Below are 21,721 nucleotides of genomic sequence, written 5' to 3'. Positions count from 1 at the left end.
AGCCGAGTAGGGTTTCTTGGACACATAGTTTCTGGAGATGGAATTTCTGTAGACCCAACTAAGATCGAGGCGGTAATGAAGTGGCCTAGACCGACCTCGGTGACCGAGATCCGGAGTTTCTTAGGATTAGCTGGCTATTATCTACGTTTTGTAGAAGGATTCTCGTCGATAGCCATGCCGTTGACGCGATTGCTGAAGAAGGATCTAAGTTCGTGTGGGATGATAAATGTGAGAGAAGTTTTCAAGAGCTGAAGCATAGATTGACAACAGCTCCCGTGTTGACCATTCCATCTGGACTAGGAAGATTTGAGGTTTATAGCGATGCGTCACTAAGAGAACTCGGTTGTGTCCTGATGCAGCATGGAAAAGTGGTAGCGTATGCGTTGCGTCAGTTAAGGCCTCATGAGATGTATTACCCGATGCATGATTTGGAATTAGCTGCAATTGTTTTCGCCCTCAAAATTTGGAGACACTATTTGTGCAGAGAGAAATTCCAGATTTATACCGACCATCAAAGCCTCAAGTACCTATTTTCGCAGAAAGAGTTGAATATGAGGCAGCGCTGATGGATGGAACTTTTAAAGGATTATGATTGCGACATTTTATATCACCCTGGTAAGGCGAATCGAGTTGCAGATGCCTTAAGTCGCAAGTCTAGTATGGCGCACCTAATGGTCAAGGAGTGGACATTATTGGAGAGGCTCAGAGATTCAGAATTTAAGTTTGAAGTGAGTCAGATGTCCAGTCTGTTGGCTGCGTTGAGGATCGAACCGGAGATTCAGACAAAAATCAAGGAACTTCAGTCTATTGATCAGGAAATCCAAAAGATCGTTGGATTGGATGCTGCTCAGAGGAGGTCAGATTTTCAAGTGAGTGAAAATGGAATCTTGAAGTTCCGGGGAAGAATGTGTGTACTTGATGATACAGAACTCAAAGAAGAGATTTTGTCAGAGGCTCATAAGAGCAATTATAGTATCCATCCAGGCAGCACGAAAATATATCAGAATCTGCGGCAACATTATTGGTGGAACGGAATGAAGGCGGACGTGGCCAAGCATGTGGCCAAGTGTTTAACATGCCAGCAAGTAAAAGCTCAGCATTGCAAGCCGGGTGGCTTATTAAGACCGTTAGAGATTCCCGAGTGGAAATGGGAGCACATCACGATGGATTTCGTGACGGGTTTGCCACGAAGCCAGAGAGGTCATGATTCAATATGGGTCATAGTGGATCGCTTGACTAAGTCAGCGCACTTTCTGGCAGTGCGAAAGGACTTTGAGCTGGAAAGATATGCTGAATTGTATGTGAGGCAAATAGTACATCTTCATGGGGTACCAGTAACGATCACGTCAGATCGAGATCCGAGGTTTACAACGAATTTTTGGAAAAGTCTGCAAGAGGCCTTGGGCACCAAGTTACTGATTCGATCGGCTTATCATCCATGGGCGATGGCCAGTCGGAAAGAACGATTCGGACCTTAGAGGATATGCCGAGAGCTTGTGTAGTGGATTTTCGGGGCAAATGGGAGGAACAGCTGCATTTAGTGGAATTTGCTTACAATAACAGCTATCAGCAGAGCATTCAGATGGCACCGTTCGAAGCCTTATATGGTAGGGCGTGTAGGACGCCCTTGTGCTGGGATAAAGTTGGTGAGCGAAGTATCACGGGCCCAGAGTTAGTACAGCAGTCAGTTGAAGCTGTGAAAATCATTCGAGATAGACTGAGAATAGCGTAGAGTCGCCAAAAGAGTTACGCCGATCGGAGACGACGACCCTTAGAGTTTCAGGTGGGAGAACATATATTTCTCAAGGTGTCGCCAATGAAAGGGTTATCCCGATTCGGCAAGAAAGGAAAGCTCAGTCCAAGGTATGTCGGGCCATTCGAGATATTGGAAAAGATTGGCGATATGGCTTACCGACTTGCCCTGCCTCCCAACCTGTCCCAAGTGCATAACGTTTTCCACGTGTCAATGTTAAGAAAGTATGAACCAGATCCGACTCACGTCCTAAGATACGAGGAAATAGACGTGGACGACAAAGTGTCGTACGTGGAAAGGCCAGTCAGGATCAAAGATCGGAAGGACCGTGTGTTAAGGAATAAGACGATCCCAATGGTCAAGGTTGTTTGGGAGCATCACGGAACGGAAGGTGCCACTTGGGAGAGCGAAGAAGCTATGAGACGTCAGCACCCCCAGTTGTTTGAGTAGATAAGGGTAGATTGCAAATTTCGAGGACGAAATTTTTGTAAGGGGGGAAGAGTTGTAACAGCCCGAATTTCGATGTAATTCCGGGATCAATAAAATTGACATTATTTCGCATTTCATTTTAGTAAGTCTCGCCTAGAGCTTATCACTCTCGGGATACTAACCAATAGGGTATAGCTAATTAGGAAACGGTACGTGGACCAAGGACCCGATCGCAAAGCGGACACCGATCAAATGAAATGATGAGAGAATATTATGAACCAATGTGGATCGATCTTAGGAAAGGTGACGGATTTGGTTTGGCCAAGGCCAACGATGTACAATCGGATCGCAGATGATTCTGCATGACCGAGAGTGCACGTGGCCAACCAGTCCTGAACTTAAACCGGACGATCGTGACTTATGGGACAAGTGATAATTTCTCATTCTCTCAATGATCGGACTGTTATAACTCGGATAACCCTAGGTCGATACGCGTAACCTCTAAACAGCCGCCCGTTAGTGAGAGACCCTGAAATTGGAAATTGAGTGAGTTTTGATCACGAAATTAGGCCCAGATTTCGATGTTGATTTTCGATGGCTTAAGAGACTATTTTTGGGAATCTGACGTCATATTATGCTGGCCACGCATATTTTGAGTTAGTATGGTTAAAAATTGGAATTTCGGTCCGGGGGTGAAAAATTACGATTTTGCCCCTCGGGACCCCGACGTTGATTCTGAGGCCGTCTGAGATTATTTTTCGAGGCTGGCGCCATTTTTGGGTGGCCACACATACCAGGAGTCGTTATGGCCAAAAATTGGAATTTCGACAGAAATTGGAAAAATAATATTATTTTATTCTCGAAACTTTGCAGCCGATTTTCGAGGGCTTAAAGGGCTGTTTTTGCCATTCCGACGCCATATTATGTTGGCCACGGACATCAGGGGTTGATACGTGCGAAAATTGGAATTTCGCCCCGGGACCGGAAAGATGACCATTTGCCCCTGGGCTATGTTCGCGTCCGAATTTTTGGGAAATTATTTGGGATATTTAAGAGTGCTTATCAGCTGCATTATTGGGGCTAAAGACCTTTTTACCCCACAATTATTTGGATATGATTATTTAGAACCGTTAGATTATGGGCGTTTTGGTCAAATCGCGCGGATCGGCGACACGTGGCGCCCCTAGGCTGTTGTATTTGACCAGCTTGGACTGCTTTCTCTCTCCTCTATTCCCCCCCTTTGGCAGAACCACCCAGACCAGCAGCTTCTCCCCCATTTTCCCTCTTGTTCTCTCTCGGCTTGGCTTGCCGGAGCTTGCCGCCGGTCACCGGAGCACCGCCGCCGGCCGCCGTGCCTCGCCACCGACCACCTCAGCCCCCAGCCTCAGCATCACCCTTGTCCGGCCCCTTTCTCTCTCTATTTCTCTCTCTTTCTTCCTCTTTTTCTCTCTTTCCCGTCCGGCAAATAGGGCCGCCGGAGCTTCGCCGGAGCTCGGATCGCCGTTCCGTCGCCACCCAGCCGTCCAGCCACGCCGTACGACGCCGACCGTACCTGTCCGTACAGTGTCCGTACGGTCGGTACTGTTCACCGCCGTCCGTACGGTCACTGTTCACGCTGTCCGTACGCCGTCGTTGGGAATTCCGCCGCCGGTTTCACTGTTCACCAGTGATCCGCTGCCGTTCCTCGTCGTCGTGACCTTGGATTAAGTGAGTAAAATTCCTAAACCCGGATTAGGACTGATAGTGCATTTTTCTGGACTGGTTTAGGTATTATCGGTGCATTTTGGACTGGCTTAGGTAGTATCAGTGTGTATTCCAGACTGGGTTGAGGACTGATTGGTAGAAATTATTATCGGGAAAGTTTAGTGGATTAATGAAAATTATATGGGGAGATTAATTGGATTAAATGACCAATTTAGAAGCCCATTGGAAAATTACCGGGCATGTCCGGGTTGACTGGTTGTACATAATTTGTGCTTAATTGGGATTGATTTCGTACTACCACACCGCATGTCGTGTGGCTGAATTATGTGGAGTGCGATTAGCCAATGATTGGTTTGAAATTAATTATTGAATTGTGAATCTCACGTTGGGCCACACGGTATTAATTGGGCCAATTGAGCACGTGTTGTGATATTGAGTGATTGAATTTCATTGGTGCTCATGGTGCATTGCATCGCATAACATGGACACGCATTATGTATGCCTAGAGTGAGGCATGTGGTGGAATTGTGCGAGAATGCGTGCCTGCCATGAGTGTGTGATCACTTAAAATACCCCGAAGCGTTATACGTTGGGTTCAGATAATAATGAGTTGTGTGATCACCTAAAGACCTTTGGGTCATGACCTTCGGGTCGATACCGTCCTCATGCACTTTGAAGCCAGGGCTACTGGTTCGTAAGACGAGATTAGTGTTGCGCCTCATGCACTTTGAAGCAGGCTAGAGACACTTGGGCTAGATCGGTTGCTGCGCCTCATGCACTTTGAAGCAGGCTAGACGCACCGGGCCGTGAATGTTGTTGACTCGAGTCATCGTAACAAATAATAAATTGGGCAATTGCTAGTGTGGGCCAGTGGGCCGGGAAATGCACGTGATATGTCGACGATATTTGCATGCATGAACATGCATGGACTGGCATGCGAGTGTGTGAGACTCGTTGCATGAGCATGTTATTGGAGTACGTGTGATAATGTGTGCCACGTATGTGCCGTGACTATTATATGTTGATCTGTCTAACCTGCAGGGTCAGAGAATGGTTTGATTGTTGTTGTATTGTGATTTAAATATTTATTTCCGGTCAGGAGATTGCATGCTAGCCTAGCCTAGGTTTAGGGGTTGAACTCACTGAGATTCGTCTCACGGTTGTGTAAACCGAAACTTTTCAGACCCCCATCCGTAAAGATGCCTCCGAGGAGTTGCCAGATGATTCTACCAAGTCGTTCGACCCTGACTGGGAGCCCTAGAGCAGGCCGGTACCCTGGGAAGCGAAGACCGTCTCTTTTTGAATAGCATTCATATCCTAGTTAGCCTAACCACTTGTGCCACTTACCCTTTTTGATATAGTGGCAGTTAAATACTTATGTTGAGGTTTTTGGAGTTGTACAATGGATAGTGTAAAAAGGTTTTACTATAATAGTACAAGTGTATATTCTTGTTTGATGGCTGTTCTATCTTGGTCTCTCGTGTGTCGCTTTGTACAGGTGTGTGTGTATATATATATATATATATATATATATATATATATATATATATATATATATTTATATACATTGTTTCCGCATGTGACTTATCTCTGATTGAGCGTTGGGTCGGCGACGCATCCTGTGAGCGTTGCATCACAAACGACCGGAGATGGGATGCTCGCGCTTCGTGGGGTATGGGGCGTGACATGCTCCTTGGCCTCTTCGAGTTTGGGAAGCATCTCCTCTAGGTTCGACAGCCATTTGTTAAGTCTTCGGATAAGCTCAAGGTAGGACTCCACCAGTTCATCCGACTTCTCAGCCATTGTGCCCAAGGATGTGGAAGTGGAGTTGACAAAAACTTCACAACGGGAATCCATTGAGAGGTCCATCTCGATTTCATCCTTTTTAGGGCAAGGAACTCCTCGCCTCAGTCTTTTCTCCGCCCCCCAGATCTGCTCAACAATCGGCTCCCGATACTTGTCAAGATGCTCTCGGGAGGAGTGGAGTTGGCCTTGCACGTCAAAGAGTGTGTTGTACACTACATCAGCATGCTCGATCTCCTCCTTGAGACTCTCGGACAAGCGTTTTCATAATGAAGTATGCATGGATGGCCTTTCCATTGTCCTGGAACTAGGACACCCCGTGCTCGAAGACGGTCACGAATTCCTCATAGTCAGCAAGGAAAGGGTGATCGGAAGACAGGCCATCAGGCCTCCCTTTGCGAATCAGCTTCTCGACCTTGGCCACCGCCTGGGGCTTGATGACTAAGATGGCGTAGGTCAGGCTCAGGTAGGAGATAATCTCCTTCCACAAAGCCTTGAACTTGCGAACGTTTAAGATGGGAGACGAGGCACTGGATTCCATCGTCGATCGGCAGAATAAAAGAAAGAAAATGTCTCTAGGGAATGGGGAGTCAGAATTCAAAGTTGCTGAGGTCTAAGTCTTGACCCACTATTTATAGCTCGCGACTTGAGTCTCAAATCTTCGCGAATCGGTATGAGAAGATCAACTGACGTGACGAATATCTCGGTTCGCACAATCGTATCTGTTTGATCAGCCCAAGATACAGGGATTGAAACGTTGCGAGTAATGGGTATTTATTCCTTGAAGGTCACGAAGCAAGATTTGGGAAAAACGTGCCAATGATTACTCCCAACCGTTCGATGGTTTACACGTGTACCGATGGGATTTAACTATTGCTCAGGCGCATGCCCATACGACGGCAAAAGCAAATTACACTGATATAGATTGATTACGTATCGTACCGATTCATTAAATGCAAGTGCAGAAGGTTGCACACAGACGTCTTTTCGAGACCATAAAGAAAGGGTAGTTTGGTCAATAATACCATACAGGTCATCAAAGCAGGCGCAGACTATGATTCAGGGAAAAGAAAAAGCCGAGCAGTAGAGATATTTACAGCAGTGCTATTCTCGGCATTAATGACATGGAAAAGAAAGGATGGTGCTAGTTGTAAATTAAAGGAAATGTTGCTCAAGGCCCAAGATGAAGCCGTGAAGTTGGACTTCTCGATCACAGTTTAATTCCAGAATTTCGTCCTTTTTGGCTTGGCTGTCCTCCACCTCAGTGCTCAGTTGCTTCATGGTCGCTTCGAGGTCTAATATGACCTTACTTTGATCAAAAAGTGTCGACATAGAAATGCTTTTATTGATGCGGAACGCCTCAAAGACCTTACGGGCCTTATCCAGCTCTTCTCCTTTGAGGCCCAAGATCTTATCTTTGCCCTCGATATCATTAACATATTCAAGCCCTGCCTTGAAAGCCTTCATAGTTACATCGAATGAATCGGAGAATTTATGAAGAGCAAAATCTAGAGCTCGACAAGGTAAATGGTAAGGTAAATTGGTCAGATAGTCAAGCAAGGACCTGACTTTGCTTTCGATCTCTGGGACGTCACAAATAACGTCGTACCCTTCCTTTAAGAGCTCACAAAGTTGAGCTCCCTTCGAGCGAATTTCATCATTATTAGTAGGAGGAAAAAAGTTGCTTACCGAAGGACGTTTATCCCAAATAACTCGAATGTTGTTAACTTGAGGAGTTTTAAGGGAATGATGATCCATAGTAGGGCTCACTTCGTCCATCGATTCGCTTAAAAATTCATCCATATCGGAGATAAGGGCATATCGGACATAGGAAACCTCCTGAAAGGATGTAACAATTCCATTGGGAGCAGGGTTATCCTCGACAAGGCAGAATCCAGGTCTTCAGGAAAAATCAAGACCTTATATTCATCCCACCATTGATTAAATGACATTGAACCATACGGAGTGTTGAAATTATCGACAAGCTTGAACTGCCCCAGGATATACTTAGCAATCTCGTTGTAGCATAACAGAGCATCATTCCTTGGAGACAAAGGATAAAGGAAGTTCACTGAGTAGATAATTGGCATGGGAATACCTTGCACTAATCCAAATTGACGGGTACAGTAATGAGGGTTGTATGCCTCGAAGCCAATAGAAAACCTTCCTCCAAAAGTGAATTCCAGTGGAAGATCGGTGGGAACAAGGATGCTTGCCCAAAATATCAAGGTGTCATGCTGAACAGTCGATGGGTCACACATGAAGTTTACACCAAACCTATGAAAAATGAAGTCCTTCAGGATAAGTAGAATACCCAGGAAGTATTCCAAGACCGGAAGCCCTCCAATTGGCTGGAGAAAAATGCTACAAAACTTCCAGGGGCCAAAAGCAGTCTCTATGGGTTGCTTATGTGCATCATACCAGTCGACGGGTGTAGAATCGTAAGACGTGAACAGATGAGGGAAATATGATCGAACTCAACCATGTAATATCCACGGCGGACCGATAAAAGGGTCAGGATGCGCACTAAACAATGAAGATTGTGCATTGGTCAGGCCTTTATACAAGGCAGACAAGGCCATTCGACCTAACCCCACATCAACACCTTGAGTAAGGGCGTATGCGATGTCCACAAGCTCATACGATATGGAAGTAGTACAAAAGATATATCGACAAAGTCAACAAAGTAGGAATGCAACATGTTCTTGAGGAGTTATTGGTCCGTCTGGCTTGCTAAACTCCTTAATGAAGTCATGAAATGAGAGATCAACGAAAGAGATACCATAAAAATTTGGACATGACCACGACTTCTGATTATAAAATTCCATAAAAGATGATAGGCCAGTCAGTGATCACATATCGAGCAAAGTGATGGTTATCGGACCAGGGGGCAGGAAAAATCAATTAGTCGATGGTGACCAAAGACAGCAAAGAGCTTCGATAAGCCCATATTCCACAGGATCTATGGAAAGACAGCTTAGTGATAAGGCCTCTTCTATCTTTGCCGCCTTCCAAATGCTGGACATCTCTGGTTTCATCCTTTGGTACCACCGAGAGAATTGTTCGTCATAGCACGGGTACGAGTTGAAACAAGAATTTGGTGATGCCCAAATAGAGATGCTAAGTCGGGATCGACTAATGGGAATAACCTCCTTGTAATGACGTGGAAAATGCTCGGTAAAGATGGATGGTGGAGGTGTTGATTTGAGATATGGACCGAGGATCACGTGACGAGCTTTTGCATCGTAATCCGTAAAGGATAGGGAGAGGCGCCCTTGTCGTTCAAAACTCCGAAGGTTCTCAAAACAATTCAGTGCGAAGGAGAGCTTGAGCATTGGTTTGGGAAAAAGAAAAGTTAGCCATTATGATGGGCCGGGTGATGAAGCTTGGCAACGACTATTAGGTATTTATACTAGTCTATTTGGCCGATGAATTAGGCCCACTAACTGGTGACGTTCACATGAACGAAGGCGCAAGGCTCGGGATCCATTATCAAAATTGGTTATGAATAATCGTGGCACACGTAGGACACTCAATAAAAATAAGAGTATTTTATTGAGGAGAAGAAGGTTTGTCCGACAGAAAGTCGTGAATCCCTCGTTGGAGCAAAAACAATTGAGATTCTAGTTTACTGGCAAAAGTACATCAGAAGTGCCATAACTTGTGTACGGAGATCACTTTGGTGCCATAACTTTTTTTCGAATCACTTTGGTTCCAAGTCGGAGGAAAAGAGATCACTTTAGTGCCAATTTGGCCGGAAATCCGACGTGGCATTTTTTATTAATTTTTTACGCCTACGTGGCTCGCCGGAGGATGAGTTAGCGTGTACGGTCAGCATTTTTTATTTTAAATAATTTTTTTCAGTGTGTACAGTCAGCATTTTTAATTTTAAATAATTTTTTTCCTTTTTTTTTTCCTCTTCTTTCCTTTTTCTCCCCTCGCCGGCTAGCCACCGGCGAAGCCCGGGAAGGGCTGGGCGAGGACGGCCTTGCCCATGGCCGGCGAGGGGCGGCCTCGCCAGATCTGGGCAAGGCGACCCTTGCCGGCGACAGGCGAGGGTCGCCCACGCCCGCCCAGGCGAGGGCTTCCCTCGCCCGACGCCGGCGAGGGTCGCCCTCGCCTGGGCCGGCGAGGGCGGCCTCGCCTGTCGCCGGCGAGGGTTGCCTCGCCCAGATCTGGCGAGGCCGCCCCTCGCCGGCCATGGGCAAGGTCGCCCTCGCCCAGCCCTTCCCGGGCTTCGCCGGTGGCCGGCCGGCGAGGGGAGAAAAGAAAAAAAAGAAAAGAAAAGAAAAAGGAAAGAAGAGGAAAAAAAATATTTAAAATTAAAATTGCTGACTGTACACGCTGGAAAAAAATATTTTAAATTAAAAATGCTGACTGTAGACGCTGACTCATCCTCTGGCGAGCCACGTAGGCGTCAAAAATTAATAAAAAATGCCACGTCGGATTTCCGGCCAAATTGACACTAAAGTGATATCTTTTCCTCCGACTTGGCACCAAAGTGATTCGAAAAAAAGTTATGGTACCAAAGTGATCGCCGTACACAAGTTATGGAACTTCTGGTGTACTTTTGCCCTAGTTTACTCATCTCTGAAATACCTGCTCTTCTATTTTGACGTTGTTCCATTGCGGAGTTCAATACTCGCATATGCTCCTGTTGTTTCAAGCCCTTCAAAACTCCAACATGATGACGCAGTTCTTGCTCGAGTTCTGCCTGTTGATGAAGCTTCATCTCTCGCCGTCGACGAGTCTCTTCGAGGATTTCCATAAGACGTCTTTCCTTCTCAACAAGGACACTTACTTCGTCCGTAATAACCTAAAGGGACTCGCGACAAGTGTTTACTGTCTCACTAGCCTCCTTCACCATGTCAGCTGGCTCTTTATATATTTCTGTAGGAATGACCACCTCTCGTACGTGGCCCAAGAGTTGTTGGTACTTGTTGAACATAGTCTGAAACTCTTGAGAGAAAACCTTGAGTCGCTCCCTGAGTGCCGAAGGAAGAATAGATCCAACTTCAGCATTGTCATTCCCAAGATGCTCAATGAGGAGTTTGAATTGCTCTAAGGCCATGACATCATATGATATCCTTGCAAATCCTCCTATAGAGAAGTCTAAAAAGCGCGTCAATTCCATCTTCGTCTTGATAATGGCCAGTTTTGATTGACCAGAATGAGGTGACAAGTCATATGGATTAAATGTCAAAATAAATTCATCTTCGTTTATAGCGTGCATTGCCTTGCCCGTATAAGCGGTAGTCGACTGATGGTCAGGAGTTGATGAGACAGACGTCGATGATAAGGCCTCAGCAGAGTTAGTCATGAGAGCCGAAGCTACGAACATTGGAGTGGACATCGACGGTGAGACTATGGAAGGATTGACCATAGTGGCTAGAATAGTGGTCCGTTGAACCATGATACTTGTCAATGGACCACATGCTGCAAATTGGAATGGTATCTCAGTATCATAATTAGATAAGAATTGAAGACAACGTGATGTTTGAAAGACACGTACCTGTCTCAGGCATAGCTGTCTCGCATCCAACCATATTAAGGGCGATAATGGTTCTTACAGTGGAGTCAAGAACTGGAGCAGTTCGAACAAGTGGAGAAGTAGGAACAATTGCTGGTATAACTGGAAAGAAAAGAAGAATAAATAAATCCAATAAACAAGATGAACAGAATACGCCAGACAAAACAAAAAGTTTACCAGGGATCACAATAGTGGATGAACTAGGTTGAATGAAGAGCTGTACTCAGGATGTCGTTGAATTGGTAACAGAGGGGCCGGAAGGCACCAAGGCGGTTGTAGCCAGTGTTGTGCTAGAAATGCCAGTCGATGGAATTGAGATGTTGCTGACCTGCTTGACAGAAGGAAGACCAGTAGATGCCAAGGCGGTAACAGGATTATGAATTGTAGGAACAGAGATACTATCTCTTTGACCTTTATCCAAAGAAGCAATGGGTTCTGAAGAAACCACATTGCGTGCAACCGGCTCAGCAGATGGTTCGACAGATAAAGTGTTGGACTTCTTTCTTGGAGAGGGAGGAGAAGATCTTTTCCTTTTCCTTTTCAGCAATGATACCATTTTTTCCAATGTTTCCTCTTCGTTTATTCCAGAGACAATTCAAAGGGGAGAAAGACCTTATAAGTAACAAACTAATACAAAGGAGAAGATAAAGCGAGCTGACACAGAGGAAGAGAGACAGAGATTTACCATCAGTAGGATTTTCTGCAGCATCGATACCCTCTGCGTCAGAGTCTTCTTCTATTTCTAAGTTAAGAAATGGAAAGTAAGAAGATGCATCGGATTGAAACTGAATAGGAACGTAGAATGGTGGTGTCTATACCTTAGGTAATCGGTTTCTTAGAACCACTCCGCTTCACAGGACCAATAGCGGACCGGAGGGCCTTTTCGTAGGTACTTTCAAATGCAAAGGAATACCACCAAGTTTACCATTAAGCAAGATGTCCTGGACGGGCTCTGAAACCATTAGGGAGGTCTGCACTGTAATGGGTGCGCATTGTGTTAGCAATTTCAATACAACAGAGAAGTGGGCTTCGATTCTTGAGAGAGTATTCTTTCTTCTTGGTTCCTTCCGAGAAGCCCAATGAATAAGGAATTGGCATGGGAATTGCTTGCCAGAGTCCAAATTGCCTAGCACAATATTGTGGAGAGTATACCTCAAACCCAGGATAGAATCGACCCTTCAATGAAATCCATATATGAAGATCTACTGCAGATAAAGCACAGGTCCAGAAAGGTCTATAGAGGTTGAATCGAGCCGGATCGAACAAATAATCAAACTCTACATGGCCATATTTAAAGAAAATGACTTAGTCATGATTCAGTTCAAGAAAAGCTCGAAGATAGAAGATAAAAGGAGGCGCTTGAGAAGCAATATGTCGAGGGGGACAGTTCAGCAGTTGACAACCTAGAGGTAAAGGTACAGGTCTTCTATACCCTTGCAGAGACAGATGGGGAAGATGACGATCACCTTTACTGAAAAGGGAAGGGAAATACAAAGCCATCCATGCTTGAAGTATCCAAAAAGCGCCCGAGATGGTTCCAGAATCCCTGAACTTCATTGCCCGAGAGGCGTGAGTAAAGCCTCTATATAAAGCTGCAAGAACAAGAGGGGCCAATGTGAAGCGTTGTCCCGTGGCTAAGGCTGCGGCAATTTACAGATAGTCTTTGCAAACTTTAAGGGCGGGACTAAAAAACACGTATTTTGATAGCCAAAAGAGCAAGAAAAAGAGACACTCATCCTGGGTAACGGGACTCGAAGTTCGGTGAAATCGAGATAAAAAATTGCTGTATGTCAGAGCATCTTTAGAGATAAAAGGAGTGGACAGTACAGGCAAATCCTCGACGGCATGACCAATCAATTCAAAACCCGCTATGGCAAACACATCGAGCATAGTGATGGACATGTGTCCCCAAGGAAAAAAGAAACAGTTGCTGGAAGAGGACCAGAAAGTGATGGCGGAGCCCAATAACCCACGTTCCAGGTCATAAGATGACATACTGACCTCGAGAGCGATGTCGATTCCGGCAGCTGTCCATAAAAGTTGAGTTTCTTGATCAGCCTTCAACCGAAAAACCATTTGTGAAAATCATCTTCGGAAGAAGGGAAACTTCGAAATCGAGAAGACCCGGTGGACCACACATCCGTAATAGAAGAATTTTGCAGTGCCAAAGTCTCACTGTGCTTATACGGGAAATGGAATTGAAGATTCACAGGAATATTGAGATGGTCCATGAAACTGGAGCCTAGAGAGAAACAGTTGTATTCATCCTCGACAGCTTCAGTAAATGAAAAAAGCAATTACCAGCGCGCGGATCTTCTTTAAACTTGTCGAAAGCCGCGATGTAATCGCTGGCTAAATATTCAGACTTTTTGGACGCCATAAGAAATTATGGATCAAGATCGGAAAAGGGTTCAAGAAAGGATTTTTAGGGTTAAAGAAGAAGACGCGGCGGTGAAACGAGGCTTTTACAGGAATGCAAGATGAAGAAGATGATTTGAAAAGTCACGACTGTTCGAAGAAGATACGAGGTGATATGTCCAAAGGATATTGGATGAAGAATTCGTATGGATTGTTCGAAAGGACGTCAAGGGACAGAAAAGCATGATTATCGCCTAGGGATTCGTACACAGACAAGGTACACCTTTAAAAGAAATAAATTCAAATTTATTCCTTTTAAAAGGGGGCATATGTTGACACTCAAAATTACCCCCGATGGGAACAGGTCGGTTACAAGTCACAAAGGATATAAAGTACGGCCCACATGGCATAAATCCAGAAAAGGCCGTGAGTCAGGCCTAGAAGCATTGAGAAGACTTAAGATAATTATCGACAAGACACGTCATAGAAGTGTCGACAAGTCCAAAATCACGAGCTTTGCACGTGACGTCGACGAATTCAAAATCACGAGCTTTGCACGTGACGTCGACGAATTCAAGATCACGAGCTTTGCACGTGACGTCGACGAATCCAAGATCACGAGCTTTGCACGTGACGTCGACAAGTCCAAAATCACGAGTTTTGCACGTGGTATGAAATTATGGTGACACGTGGCGAAAAATTCATTTACACGTGTCAAAAGGTAAAGATATGACCGTGGGCATGAAGATCAAGGAAAAACACTTAGAAAATAGCAAGAAATAAAGAGACGCATGGAAGAAAATCAGCTATTACGTGATGCCCAAGGAGCGTAAGCAACATTGATAAGTCAGGAAGCGGTTAAAGCGCGAAACGTAAGGAAGTGGAAAACGACTTTCAAGGAGAAGTGTTCGGTCAACCGTTATCAAGCTGCTCTATAAATACTCAAGGATTTCCAACGTAGAAAAGACCTTTTTCGCAAATAACACAACACATATTTTATCTAGCTTTACTTTTAGCACATTAGGAGTAGTTTGAGCTGTAACTTTCAGATTCAGCGTCGTAGATTCAATTCTGGCAAGAGTCTTTATCAGGTTCAACATTGTTGATTAAATTCCAATGTTGTGCCATCAGTTCAGCGTCGTCGATTAAATTCCAGTGTTGTGCTTGGAATATAGCTGTTGATTAGATTTCAGCCATATTCTCTCAAGTTACGTCATTGATTAGATTCTGGCGTACCTTGAATGGTAATATCGCATATTAGTTGTGTCGTTGATTAGATTCCGACATAGCTTGATCTCAATAGATGCAAGTCATCATCCCATTGTTGGTATTATCGAGTTTGGTGTATTGTCTAGTCAAGTTGTAAGATAAAAGTTGGGCTTAATAAACGCATTTGACATTTTTTGTCCGAGCTTGACTCAAAACCCTAGTCTCCTCTAATAAAATCCAAAATGCAACGTTCGGTGAAAGATTTTCGACGGGATAAAACCGGCGAAATAGAAACATTGAAAAGAAAATATATTTATATGGATGAAGTTTTTTTTTTTTGGTAAAGGTAAGTGTTATATGGATGAAGTTCATAATGGTAAAGATCTAGAAAATATAATAGGGTGTCAGGGGACGGCTCGACTCAAAGAAGTAGCGGTTTCTTGTTTTCATATTTTTATGGAAAAGAATCTCCTTCTCCCATTATATAAGAAGCGATAACCAAAGCTTTCCTTGCACGAGTAATACAATCGATCCACAGCTTTCCTTTTCAATCTTCCAAGCAGATAACATTAAATGCGCCATGAGAGAATCAAATCAGATGGCACAAGAGAATCAAATCGAATGGCACACATAGCCCGGACAGTGACCATATGGTGGGGACTCAGAAGCATCTTCTCTTCCCTGGTGGTTCTGCTCGTCGGCACCATCATCTTCGCTGCGGTATACCCCACGCGCAACGACGAGAAGCTGCCATTGATCTTGATGGGGAGAGATAGAGAGTCGCTTTTCTCGAACCCGGCCAGCATGGCACTGTCGTCCGTGACGCTGTGCAACGTGTTCTTGGGAGCCTAGCCTCGACAATGGCTAGCGAGGCTAGAAGGAAGAAGAAGGAAGGAAAAATAGATAAGAAAAAAAGAAAACTTACAAAAATTAGAAAAATCTCATAAAATCATTAAAATAACTAAAAAAATTCACGTCACAAAATTTTTTTAGGATCGTACTAAACATTTTTCTGTTCTTTTTTTATTCTGAGAATAGAAATTTTATGCAGTTACCAAACGTGTTTTTCTGCTAAGAAACTCATCCGGAAAATAGAAATTAAAAAATATATATTTTTGAAAAGAAATTGTCCCGGGAACAGAAATGTTATCATTCGCACCCTTAAACTACATTAGTTCACTTGGTTTAGCGGTTTGAATCATTTTTTTTTCTTTTCGCTCAATTCTACCCGTATTTGGGGCTCCCAATGTTGTACACAACCCATTTGCACAATTCAAATATGACACAAAATACGAATTACAGAAAGAAAATCCGAATATGACACGACAAGGCATGCTAACTTTATATGCTGACACGAATTGACACATACATTTTCATTGTAATTAAGCTATCTGTCATATAGAATCAATTAGATCAGCACGAATTGATACGAATTACAAACACGATTTATAAGTGCTCGCAATTTGTATTAGTGCTTGAGTGTAAAACGTAGCTCAGAAAAGGTGCACATAATGATAATCCTTTCCTCTTTTATATGGATGAAGTTCATAATGGTAAAGATCTAGAAAATATAATAGGGTGTCAGGGGACGGTTCGACTCAAAGAAGTAGCGGTTTCTTGTTTTCATATTTTTATGGAAAAGAATCTCCTTCTCCCATTATATAAGAAGCGATAACCAAAGCTTTCCTTGCACGAGTAATACAATCGATCCACAGCTTTCCTTTTCAATCTTCCAAGCAGATAACATTAAATGCGCCATGAGAGAATCAAATCAGATGGCACAAGAGAATCAAATCGCATGGCACACATAGCCCGGACAGTGACCATATGGTGGGGACTCAGGAGCATCTTCTCTTCCCTGGTGGTTCTGCTCGTCGGCACCATCATCTTCGCTGCAGTATACCCCACGCGCAACGACGAGAAGCTGCCATTGATCTTGATGGGGAGAGATAGAGAGTCGCTCTTCTCGAACCCGGCTGGCATGGCACTGTCGTGCGACGTGTTCTCGGGAGCCGAGCCTCGACAATGGCCAGCGAGGCTAGGAGGAAGAAGAAGGAAGGAAAATTAGAAAAGAAAAAAAGAAAACTTACAAAAATTAGAAAAATCTCATAAAATCATTAAAATAACTAAAAAAATTCACGTCACAAAATTTTTTTAGGATCATACTAAACATTTTTCTGTTGTTTTTTTATTCTGAGAATAGAAATTTTATGCAGTTACCAAACGTGTTTTTCTGCTAAGAAACTCATCCAGAAAATAGAAATTAAAAAATATATATTTTTGAAAAGAAATTGTTCCGGGAACAGAAATGTTATCATTCGCACCCTTAAACTACATTAGTTCACTTGGTTTAGCGGTTTGAATCATTTTTTTTTTCTTTTTGCTCAATTCTACGCGTATTTGGGGCTCCCAATGTTGTACACAACCCATTTGCACAATACAAATATGACACAAGATACGAATTACAGAAAGAAAATCCGAATATGACACGACAAGGCATGCTAACTTTATATGCTGACACGAATTGACACATACGTTTTCATTGTAATTAAGCTATCTGCCATATAGAATCAATTAGATCAGCACGAATTGATACGCATTACAAACACGATTTAGAAGTGCTCGCAATTTGTATTAGTGCTTGAGTGTAAAACGTAGCTCAGAAAAGGTGCACATAATGATAATCCTTTCCTCTTTTATATGGATGAAGTTCATAATGGTAAAGATCTAGAAAATATAATAGTGTGTCAAAGACGGTTCGACTCAAAGAAGTAGCGGTTTCTTGTTTTCATATTTTTATGGAAAAGAATCTCCTTCTCCCATTACATAAGAAGCGATAACCAAAGCTTTCCTTGCACGAGTAATACATTCGATCCACAGCTTTCCTTTTCAATCTTCCAAGCAGATAACATAAAATGCGCCATGAGAGAATCAAATCAGATGGCACAAGAGAATCAAATCGAAGGGCACACATAGCCCGGACAGTGACCATATGGTGGGGACTCAGGAGCATCTTCTTCTCTTCCCTGGTGGTTCTGCTCGTCGGCAACATCATCTTCGCTGCGGTATACCCCACGCGCAACGACGAGAAGCTGCCATTGGTCTTGATGGGGAGAGATAGAGAGTCGCTCTTCTCGAACCCGGCCGGCATGGCACCGTCGTCCGTGACGCTGTGCGACGTGTTCTCGGGAAGGTGGGTCTTCGACAACGCGTCCCGCCCCCTGTACAAGGAGGGAGAGTGCAAGCACAGGTTGAACCAACTGGCTTGCGGAAAATTCGGGCGGAAGGACTTGAAGTACCAGCAATGGAGGTGGCAACCCCATGGTTGTGACCTTCCTAGGTATTTTCCCCAGCTAATACAATGCGCACACATCTATGTCTCTCCACGATCTCTCTTTCTCCATTGCAAGCGCTGGAGCATGTTTGTGCCCGTGAGAGCGTTCTTGTGCTGCGTCGAGGGCGAAGAGTTGACCGGTCGGACATCGAATCACCAACTTTAGATGCAGCGCCTTCTAGTAAAGCTTTGTTTTTAGCGTGCGTCCGGCTGCCGCAGTACGTAACCACGTTCTGGCGTTGTTACTTTCTAGATTGTGTGTTTTCCTGTAGGCCACTTATTTGTTACTAATGAATAAGGGTCGATCACAATACACGACCCATGTCTACCAGTTTTCCTTTCGCTCGCAACTAGAATCGTTAGTTGAAGCATTTGAGCCTACATTTCAATGCATTACGTTCTTCACCAGAGGAGATCTTGGTTAGGGTTTTTGACAGGTGTGGATGGTGACATTGCCGTAGGTTCAATGCTACGGCGCTGCTAGAGAGGCTGAGGAACAGGAGATTGATGTTCGTGGGGGACTCTCTCAACAGAAGTCAATGGGTTTCTCTCCTTTGCATGGTGCAGTCGTCGATCCCTAAGAAGCGAAGATCCGTCCAGCACAGCCGCCCTTTGATCGTCTTCAATGCCCATGTGAGTCTCTTCTGAGTTCTCTGTCTTCAATTTCTCCCCGTCCCCCCTCCCTAAAGAGCAAGTTACTCACGTTTCCTTATTATACAAAACTTCGGTCATCCCGATACATGTGAAATAGCTCTCATTGGGTACGTTTAACGAAGACGCATCTACCACGTTGTTTCAAACGAAAGTTATGAGCTTCTTTTTCTTCTCTTAATTGAAGCGCGACTTCACCACACTACACGAAAGGTTCCTATTCTAGGAAGATTAGAAAAAGATGACCGTTACACTTTTGGTCAATGAATTGACAGCAATTTCCTGATTTTTTATTCATAGTCTTGGGGATTCGGTACTTATACTTTCCACAAAATGCGGTGTCAAACCACATTTTTAGATATATTGAACATGGATGGAGGAAGGGAGAATATTTTAGATATACTTTGATATTCTACCTAATCGAGTTTGTGATCATTTCTTTCTAAAGATATATATTTTAAGCAAATTTTCGCTTGGGGTGACTGGTCGAGTTGGGGCGACATTATTGCATATAAAATACCTAAAGTTCTATCATTTAGTTTGCGAAAAATAGAGCAAGGTCTAGCACAAGAAAGTAATATGAGACAATGAGCTCCAACATCGCAAAGGAGAGCTGCTTACTCGATACCAAGTTATTTGAACATCAAATTGCCGGTATTAAGCCATGTTTTCAATTGATATTCTAACAGAAGAAGTCATCAATACCAAATGGGTCTTGTTAATAAATATTTTTTGGACACTTAAATAAGGACTCTAAAAAAGTAGGAATATTCTTCGATGCACATCAAACACTTTCTAATTGTGCAGTCAAATCCTTTTTTTTGGCATGTTACTACAAAACACAATTTCAAAACCTAACTAGTACCCTTTATCAAGTGTATCTATGTCATTTATTGATCAAATCAAACCATATAGGTATCAAAGGTAAAGATGGTAAATATGAGCCTGTGAAATGGTGAAGTTGGCCAACTGGGTTATCTTTTTGGGTGCATTGAAGTGATTTTTTGCGCTTGACTTTTGGATGACATTGATTAGGACTATAATGCGACAATTGAATTCTATTGGGCACCATTGCTGGTGGAATCCAACTGTGACGATCCGGTGAACCATCGGATAGACGATCGTATTGTTCGAGTTCGGGACATTGGAAAGCATGCAAGATATTGGTCCGACGTGGACATCCTAGTCTTCGATTCCTATCTTTGGTGGAGGCAAGGACCCAAGATCAAAGTTTCGTAAGTATATACATGTTGAGCATACCCAGTATAGTAAGTTTTCCTCAATATCTGCATTTCCTGCACCTTGGAAGATCTAAAGTTTGCAATTTGACCTCCAAGTTTCTAGTCGCTACTTTATGGAGGGAGAGAGAGAGAATCAACTCTTTAACTCGTTCTCTATCTTAGCTTACTCGTTAAAATGGGTAATGACATCATAGGGTACTAAACTTTTGCTCAACATTTAATTGCATCACTAATTCCTAAAGTTAGCTTAACACGGGCCTTCGATTAAGCAGAATGCCAACTCCGTGGTGATTATGTAGAAAGAACTAATGATATATAGGGGCGACTTACTTTCTAATTGCAACACAGAGAGAGCCAAAATGAAAAATTGAAGGGCAGGTTAACAACACAATGTGCAAGTCAGATGATGTCCTTCACTTTTTTTTAGTGGAAACACCACATTCGGCCAATCTTAAAGCTTCGTCGTCGATGTCATTTGACGTTTAATAAAAGTCCAAGACTATTGATGTAATTATCCTCTTGTTAAATTCATATGTTTGTTGTTGCAATGCTCTTAAGCACAAGAGACTTGATACTTTAGTGTGTCGTCTTGTGCGCTATAACTCCGGAAGATCATCAATGTATACATATTATATGCGGTAAAATTTGAGAAATATCATCCCATATTTTTTTTTTGGATTATCTATTAACATCATTTTTTCCTTGAATGTTGGCAACCAGATGGGGATCAGCTGCAAGTCCTGACAGAAAATATGAGATGGTGAAAATGACTCGAGCATACAAGATCGCTTTAAACACTTGGTCAGATTCGATCAAAGTTCATAGAAACAGATCGAAGACCCAGGTGTTTTTCATGGGCTTGTCTCCAACTCATGAAAGGTAGACTTAACTCATAGAAACTCAAAATACGTCGATATTAACTTGAAAATCTAGGTTTACTGAAGTGCTGATAATCACGCCAAAAGAAACATACTACAGTTCTCTCGTGTTGAATTATTCGTGTGATACCAATTACTTAACTCGGTCATAGTAACCACACTTGTTGCCCGAATTCTATGATTTTCATTTAGCAGGGTTCAAAGGTTATCTTCCGAACTTACCAGCTCATTATTTTTCATCTTTTTGCTGCAGGGCCAAGGATTGGGGTGGGATCGCAGGTCACAACTGCTACGAAGAAACAGAACCGATCACCAAAGAAGGTTATAGGGGAAGCGGGTCGGATCGCAGGATGATGCAGATGCTCCAGAAGGCCATCAACAAGCTCCAGAAAAGAGGCCTCAATGTTCACGTGCTCAACATCACGCAGCTCTCGGAGTATCGCAAGGACGCGCACTCGTCCATCCACAAAAAGCAATCCAGAAACCTCACTAGTTATCAAATTGCAAACCCCTTCACCTACGCAGATTGCTTCCATTGGTGCCTTCCCGGACTGCCGGATGTGTGGAACGAGCTCTTGTATGCCTACATTTTACATAATTAGACTCCTAAACATAGAAAATAGATAAATTATCTAACAGATCATGAAACTATAGTGAATATGCTCCCAATTGACGTTACTCGATGCAGTTGGTTGGCTCCAGTAGGCTGTGTCCATGCTATTCTATCCTCGTCACACATTATATAATCAAGCAATGTTGTTTCAAATCAGAAAATTAATTCGCTTACATGTTTGTCAAGTCCGAAATGAATGAATCAATGGGGTTTGCGTT

At 43.5% G+C, this 21,721-nt stretch overlaps 1 protein-coding gene across 1 annotated transcript; it reads left to right on the top strand.

Moving 5' to 3' along the window:
* Positions 1–17,701: 17,701 nt before the first annotated feature.
* LOC115662979 (protein trichome birefringence-like 34) lies at positions 17,702–21,721 on the top strand. The gene is made up of 5 exons (XM_030585055.2): positions 17,702–18,126; positions 18,582–18,753; positions 19,807–20,006; positions 20,733–20,891; positions 21,144–21,721. The coding sequence occupies exons 1-5, from the start codon at positions 17,702–17,704 to the stop codon at positions 21,490–21,492; spliced, it is 1,305 nt and encodes a 434-aa protein (XP_030440915.2). The 3' UTR covers positions 21,493–21,721.

Source organism: Syzygium oleosum, unplaced genomic scaffold (assembly GCF_021117445.2).
Source record: "Syzygium oleosum isolate NSW1041296 unplaced genomic scaffold, Sole_v2.1 Sole_v2.09, whole genome shotgun sequence".
Taxonomy (NCBI): Eukaryota; Viridiplantae; Streptophyta; class Magnoliopsida; order Myrtales; family Myrtaceae; genus Syzygium; species Syzygium oleosum.
The sequence above is the reverse complement of the archived record's forward strand: the minus strand, read 5'-3'. Positions and strand labels throughout refer to the sequence as shown.